The 7640-nt window shown below is 56.5% G+C and overlaps 1 protein-coding gene across 1 annotated transcript; it reads right to left on the bottom strand.

The window, feature by feature from the left end:
• Positions 1–3341: 3341 nt before the first annotated feature.
• Positions 3342–6167, bottom strand: LOC123191688 (uncharacterized). The gene is made up of 2 exons (XM_044604335.1): positions 5208–6167; positions 3342–5150 (listed from the first exon to the last, which is right to left on the bottom strand). The coding sequence occupies exons 1-2, from the start codon at positions 6165–6167 to the stop codon at positions 3621–3623; spliced, it is 2490 nt and encodes an 829-aa protein (XP_044460270.1). The 3' UTR covers positions 3342–3620.
• Positions 6168–7640: the final 1473 nt, after the last annotated feature.

The raw sequence follows: 7640 nt of genomic DNA on the forward strand, positions 1-7640 counted from the left end.
TGTCACACCCAATTGCAAACATGGCTGCTGGACAGGTGCGACTACCCACAAATTTTCTGCATTCTATGCAATTTGTTTGATTTTTATTCCAGCCGGGCACACCCATTTTGCCTGGTCCCTTTCATTCTCTTTATTTCTGATTATATATAATCTATCTGTGCCATGACCTGGACCTAAGAAGGTTGGTTTCTTTGGTATGGCTTGGGTATATAACACTTGTTGGCTTTCTTCTTTCCTGTGCTACTTCTACCCAACACTTTAAAATCGTTCTAGGAAAAAAAATCGTTAGTCTAAAATGAGTAGGAATGGGTAGAATATCCCTGATATATGAATCATGATGAACATCATTTGCCGCTCGTGTATTCTTTTATTCCAAATCATTTGGGAATAAAGTTCCATAGCCAAATGCTGATAATTTCACATCTTGTTTAATTCTTTCTGGCCATAGACCATTAGAATTTGAAGTGTGTAATCTTAATGCGGGATATTGTTGAATGGCACATTTGTTATCTATACCGTCACTCATTTTTGACTTTATTTGCTCCCTATATCTATACTTTCTCAATATGGGCGGGCGCAGCAACGCGCGTCTTCACCTCACAGAGCTCCCCCGATTGTTTCGTTCGTGGTCGTCCGATCTTAGTAAAAGTCCCACCTCACCTCACCTCAGCCATTGGATATTCACTGCAGGTTTCACCTTGTTATTCTTTTCACGTGTGTATGACTGGTGGGCCGGTTTGTTCGTTGGTTTACTCTGTGTTGGCTGGGTATGATGGCGGAAGGGTGCGATTGGCCGTTCCTCGCCGAGAGCCCATTGGGCACAAGCACAGGAACCCTAGCCCCAACCCACAGCCGCCACATTTCCTCACTTCCTCATCCACCCCGGCACCCCATCGCTCCCCCTATCGTCACCACGGCCTCCGCCCTATGATCTCCGCTGCCTCACGCGCGGTCATCCTCTCATCTCTCGTGCCACCACCGCCGACCCCTGCCAAGCCGTTGCGGCGCTCTTCCCAAGCCCTCGCCTCCCGTCTCACCAAGCCCTTGATGCCGGCCCCGTCAGCATGCCAAGGTGATGCAGCGACGGCCGCGCTCGACACTGTCCTTCATCGGTGGGGGTCCAGCGCCTGCGGGAGTAAGCAGAAGAGATTGGTGGAGCGGCGGATGCGGGCGGGCAGGGTCAGCGGTTGGGGAAAGCTCGTCGGCTGGAGCACTAGGAACGAAGGATCTCAAGGTGGTTCAGGATTTCCTCTCTTCTATACGCAGGGTGCTGTAACACCCCAGGAAGAGAGGGAGAGGGAGAGGATCCAGATCGCGCTGGGGGAGGAGAGGTTGGCTTGGAGAGGAAGGAGGAGGAGATGGATTGCAGAGGGAAGGTTAAGATTCAGAGTACAATGCACGCATACTCACACCCGGCCACAGGCGGCCAATTTAACCCCACACACGCACGCCACTTGTCTGGCCAGCTGGCTGGGCCCACCAGCCAGCTCTTAGGCGCACTAACCACTGGTTAGGTGTGACATTCCTCCCTCCTTAAGCTGTGTCCTCATCTTCTTCGTCAGTATCGTCGTCGTTCTCCGCCTCCGCCCACAGTGATGCCGTTGGAAAGCGGTTGCGCAGCACGTCGTGGTCCTCCCATGTCGTCGGCGCGGAGTCGCCGGTGCCCCACTGCACCTTGAGCTGCACCACCGGCACGTCGCCGCGCTTCATCATGCCCCTGTCCAGGATGCGGGTCGGCAGGAGGTTGTCGACGGAGAGGTCCGGCGCCTTGGGAAGTTCACCGTACACCGGCGTATAGTCGGGGGTGAAGGGCTTCAGTTGTGACACGTGAAAGACAGGGTGGACTTGGCTTTCTGGCGGCAGGTCGAGCTTGTAAGCGAGTGCGCCAATCTTCTCGGTGATCTTGAACGGGCCAAAGTACTTAAAGGCGAGCTTGGCGCAGGGGCGATTGACCACCGAACGCTGCCCATACGGCTGGAGCTTGAGCAACACTTGTTCGCCCTCCTGAAAGTGCCTCTCTGTGCGGTTGCGGTCAGCGTTCTTCTTGAATCGGTGCTGTGCGCGCTCCAGCTGTGCGCGGTGTGCGCCGCCCAATCCAACTCCTCGCCGGCCGGCGCCGACTCCGCCCAAGAAGCCATGGCGCCCAGGTTAGCTTCCGTGCCGTAGAGGGCCTTGAAGGGAGTGCCTTTGAGTGACGCATGGAAGGTGGAATTGTACCAGAACTCCGCCATTGGCAGCCACCGGCGCCATTGGTGCGGCGAGTCGTGGACAGCGCATCGGAGGTACATCTCCATGCACTGATTCACCCTTTCACTCTGGCCGTCGGTCTGAGGGTGATAGGCTGTCGAGTACAACAGTTTGGTGCCAGCGCTCGCGAGCAGCTCGCGCTAGAGGTGGCTTGTGAAGATCTTGTCGCGATCGGAGACGATGGACACCGGAATGCCGTGCAGCTTCACCACGTTCTCCCAGAAGGCGCGCGGCACCTGCTTGGCGTTGAAGGGGTGGCGGAGAGGGACAAAGTGGGCGAACTTGGTGAAGCGGTCGACGACCACCATGATCGTGTCGTGTCCTTCGGAGCGCGGTAGCCCCTCCACGAAGTCCATGGTGAGGTCCTGCCATGGCGCCGTTGGAATGGGCAGCGGGGCGAGGAGGCCCGCCGGCTTGACATGCTCGTGCTTGGCCTGCTGGCACACGGTGCACTGCTGCACGAACTCGGCGACGTCGCGCTTGAGGCCGCGCCAGTCGAAGTGTTTGTGCACGCGCTGGTAGGTGGCAGTGGAGCCGGAGTGACCACCCACCGCACTGCAGTGCAGCGCGGCGATGAGCTTGGTGCGCAGGGCCGAATTGGCCCCGATCCAGAGGCGCCCCTGGCGCCTGATGATGCCACGGTAGAGCTCGTAGCCCTAATCGTCCGGGCTGTGGATCGCCAGTTGTTGCAGTCGTTCCTGGGCGTTAGCGTCAGTGGCATATGAGTTGGCCACCTCCTGCACCCAGTTGGGCTGGCACGTCGAGAGCGCGGCCAGTTCGAACTGTTTGCCCACTCGCGAGAGCGCGTCAGCTGCGCCGTTGTCCAGCCCCCTTCTGTACTGAAAACGGAACTGTAATCCCACCAGCTTCGCCATGGCCTTGCGCTGGAGCTCTGTCTCCAGGTGTTGTTCGCCTAGATTACAGAGAGATTTGTGATCCGTGATGATGTCGAAGGGGCCGCGCTGCAAGTACTGACGCCACTTGTCGACGGCCATCATCACGGCGAGGAATTCCTTCTCATAAGTGGATAGCTTCTGGTTGCGAACGCCGAGCGCCTTGCTGAAGTATGCGACCGGGTGCCCATCCTGCGCGAGCACCGCGCCCACGCCCGTGTCGCAGGCGTCTGTCCCGATCGTGAACGGCCGCGCAAATTCTGGTAGGGCAAGGACTGGCGTGGTGACCATCGATTGCTTGAGCGTCTCGAACGCTGCTTGTGCTTGCGCCGTCCAGAAGAAGCCCTTCTTCGTCAGCAGCTGTGTGAGTGGCTTCGCGATGATGCCATAGTGTGGGACGAACTTCCTGTAGTAGCCCGTGAGGCCGAGGAAGCCGCACAGCTCCGTGGCGTTCGTCGGTGTCGGCCACTGATCCATGGCCTACGTCTTCTCCTTATCTGTGGCCATGCCCTCCTTGGAGATCACATGACCCAGGTAGTCGATGTGATCCGCAGCTAAAGTGCACTTGGATTCCTTGACGAAAAGCTGGTGTGCCCGGAGCAGCTCGAAGACAATGCGCAGGTGTTCCAGGTGCTCCTCCATGGTTTCACTGAAGAGAAGGATATCGTCAAGGAAGATGATGACGAACTTGCGGACATACTTACCAAACATGGAGTTCATCAGGCACTGAAATGTGGCAGGCGCGTTCGTCAGGCCGAACGGCATGACTCTGAACTGAAAGTGTCCATGGTGCGTCTTGAATGCCGTCTTGAGCTCGTCCTCTTCCCGCATTCTGATTTGGTGGTAACCAGCGCGCAAGTCCAGCTTGGAGAACACTGCTGCGCCGGCCAATTCATCCAGGAGTTCGTCAATGATAGGAAGGGGAAACTTGTTCTTGATGGTGGCGTCGTTGAGCCGGCGATAGTCGACGCAGAACCGCCAAGTGCCGTCCTTCTTCACGAGCAGCACCGGCGCGGCATATGGACTGACGCTGTGCGTGATCACGCCCGAATCCAGCATCTCCTTAACCTGACGCTCGATTTCGTCCTTCTGCAGAGGCGAGTAGCGATACGGGCGCGTGTTCGCGGGGACCGCGCCCTCCACCAGCGTGACGACGTGGTCGTACTGTCGGTGCGGAGGGAGCCCTTTCGGTGCCGCGAACACGTCGGCGAACTCCTCGAGTAGGTCGGCGAGCGGGGTTTGGCTTGCACACTTGCGAGCCGGTCGCGGCGCGCCGTTGCATGTGTCCACCATGGCCATGGCCCAAACGTCGTTTCCGGCCACCATCTTGCGCAGCTCTTCGGGTCCTACGGCCTTGATGGAGGTGGCCGGCTTGGTGGACACGCCGCGCAGGGTAACTTCTGCGCCGTCGTGCTGGAATTTCACCCACTTGTCTTGCCAGTGGCATGTCATCGGACTGTTCTGGGCGAGCCAGTCCATGCCCAGAATGCCATCGTACGCGCCGATCTCCAGTTCGTGCATGGGCGTGTTGAAGGTGTGACCCTGCATCCACCACTTGAGGCCGGGCACCCTGCGCGTGCACGTGAGCTTGTCGCCATTGGCCACCCGCACCTCCGTTGGCGGCATTTCTTCCGTGGCGAGGCCGAGGCGATCGACGAAGGCCTTGTTGACGAAACTGTGGGTGCTGCTTGAGTCGAGCAACAGGAGCATGACCTGGTTCCCGACGAGGGCGCGCAACCGGATCGTCGTTGTGGAGTCTGTGCCGTCGAGCGCCTGGGACGAGAGGAGGCAGCACTCTGGCGCGTCCGCGGCCGGAGCAGGAGATTGCGCCGCTGGCCCCGGATCGTCGAGCAGTTGCAAGGCGTGGATGGTGTCGTCGGATAGCACCTCTCCGTGGTCGCCCACGTTGATGGTGAGCAACTGCGCGGGCTGGGCGCAGCGATGCTCTCTGGAGTACCGATCCCCACACTTGAAACAGAGGTTGTTCGCTCGGCGGAAGTCGCGCAGCTGCCTCTCCCGCGCGTACTCGTCCCCTTGGGCACGCGCCGGCGCGGCCACGGCGCGCTGTGGCGCGGCCGCGGCAGCTGTCGGTGGTGGTCGGCCAGCGGGTGTGATGCGGGGGCGTGCACGGTACGTGCCCAGTTCTTCCTCCTGTATGCGCGCGAGCACCGAGGCGCGCGTGATGCTTGACGGCGCCTGGAGCCGCACCGGGGCACGCAGTTCGTCCTTCAGGCCGAGGAGGAATTGCGTGACGAAGAACTTGGTGTTGATGGACGGATCGAGTGCGAGCAAGTGGTACATCTGCTCGTCGAAGGCAGCACGGTACTCGGCGACGGTGCCTGTCTGCCGGAGTTGCAGGAGCTTGTGCATCACCATCTCGAACTCGTCGGCGCCAAACTCCTCCAGGATCGCCGATGTAAACACGTCCCATGTGATGTTGTGATGCGATTGGCGGAACGCTTGGAGCCAGTGTGCTGCCTGGCCGTCGATGTAGAGCGCGGCGGTGGCGACCCACTGGTGTGCAGCCAACTTGTAGAGCTCGAAGTAGGCGAGGCAGCGGTCCAGCCATAAGTACGGCGCCGTTCCGTCGAACTTGGGGAAACCATGTTTCGGGGGCTTGTGGTACTCGTTGGAGTGGTAGCCCGGCGGAGACGCGGTCGGAGCGGCGACGAACCCTCCCTGTGGCGGCACCGGAAGGAGGGGAGGGCGGTGATCGCCCAGGCGCGCGTGCGACGACGACGGCCGGTACGGATCCGGAGGCGGTGGGGGTTGCTGCGGTTGCGCGGGCTGGTGGATGTGCGTGGTGACCGAGCCTGATGGAGAGGATCCTTCCGTCGTCTTGCGCGTGAGGTCGAGGTCCGCCTGCGTCAGATCGAGCTGCCGCGCTAGGCCGCGCATCTCTTGCGAGATCTGCGCGTTGAAGGCGGCCTGGAGCTCGATCCGCTTCTCGTGAGTCGCCTTCTGATCGTCGATCTTGGCGAGCAGCGACTCCAGCATCTTGGTGATGTTGGTGTTCCCCTCGTCCATGGCGGCCAGCACTTGCCGCGTCGCCGCAGAAGCCTTGGAAGTAGCCGTCGTCCTGCTCGAGAGGGCGTCGAATCCCGCGACGGATTTTGTGTGGTTCGCCGGAGCAAGCCACACCGGCGCGGTGGATGTTACTGACCCCCAAACAAGTGAGGAACAAAATTTTTCGGAAGATTTGGTGGCTCTGATTACCAGTTGTAACACCCCAGGAAGAGAGGGAGAGGGAGAGGATCCAGATCGCGCTGGGGGACGAGAGGTTGGCTTGGAGAGGAAGGAGGAGGAGATGGATTGCAGAGGGAAGATTAAGATTCAGAGTACAATGCACGCATACTCACACCCGGCCACAGGCGGCCAATTTAACCCCACACACGCACGCCACTTGTCTGGCCAGCTGGCTGGGCCCACCAGCCAGCTCTTAGGCGCACTAACCACTGGTTAGGTGTGACAGGTGCACAGGTCAGGAGGCCAAAGCTATTTGACATGATAATACCATTCAGGCAGGATGGAGGTGGTGCACATAGACGAGGACAGCAGCGACAGGCAAAGAGGTATGCACATCCCACTAAGAAGCAAGGCATAATAACAACTCATTTTCCATTATGTAAAGGTTCTTTTTTAGTAACTGATGATATGTCCATGTTGATGTAGCTACAACTATGGTATTGCAGGTTATACAGCAGGGTTCACGATGCATTCGTAAGTAATTTTACCGCAGATATTCTAGGGCGTCGCAAAATAAATTATGCTTAGTTGCATGAGTTAGAAAGCCAATTTTAGGGTAGAACAAGAGATACGTACACACATGTTTGATTGTGATTTGTGGCAATCTTGTGGCTGGTACAATGCTAAAAAAATTCAATTATATCGCCAATATCTTAAGTTGATGGTAAATTGATCTGTGGTTCTCCTGTTGTAGTAGTTACATTTTGGATTATCTTACCCAGAAGTAAAGTTTTAGTACGTAAAAATGACTACTTTATTTTGTACCAAGTTAAAATTAGGCCCCAGATAAGAAAGTTACCATAGTTGGTTCATGTCTGCCAGCTAAATAAATTTAAAGGAGCAGATTGAGTTGTTTTAGAAAGGAAAAAAATTATTTTCCCTTGATTATCTTTTCTTTTGGTGTTAAAACAAGAAGAATGAAACATTACACACTGCCCTAATCTGTGGGAGCTGCATGTACGTAGTTAATGTTTATTAATTTGTTTAGATGTTGTCAAGGGTTAGGTATTAAGCATATTATATTCTGACCCAACCTATTGTCAGGTTGGAGCATTTTGTCAAAGGACTTCTCATGCAGCTCCTAGCTTTTCAGTTAAGCATCTCTGTCTATTGGTACGGCTGTCTGTGTCATGCATCTGAATTTGTTGGATGTTTACATTTTTGTAGTTCCGTAGATGGAATTTCAAATCTTTAAGGGCAATGATATATCACATATTTTAGAATATGCCTTTCCATGTCTTCTTCTTTTGCTAA

Source organism: Triticum aestivum, chromosome 2A (genome assembly GCF_018294505.1).
Source record: "Triticum aestivum cultivar Chinese Spring chromosome 2A, IWGSC CS RefSeq v2.1, whole genome shotgun sequence".
Lineage (NCBI taxonomy): Eukaryota > Viridiplantae > Streptophyta > Magnoliopsida > Poales > Poaceae > Triticum > Triticum aestivum.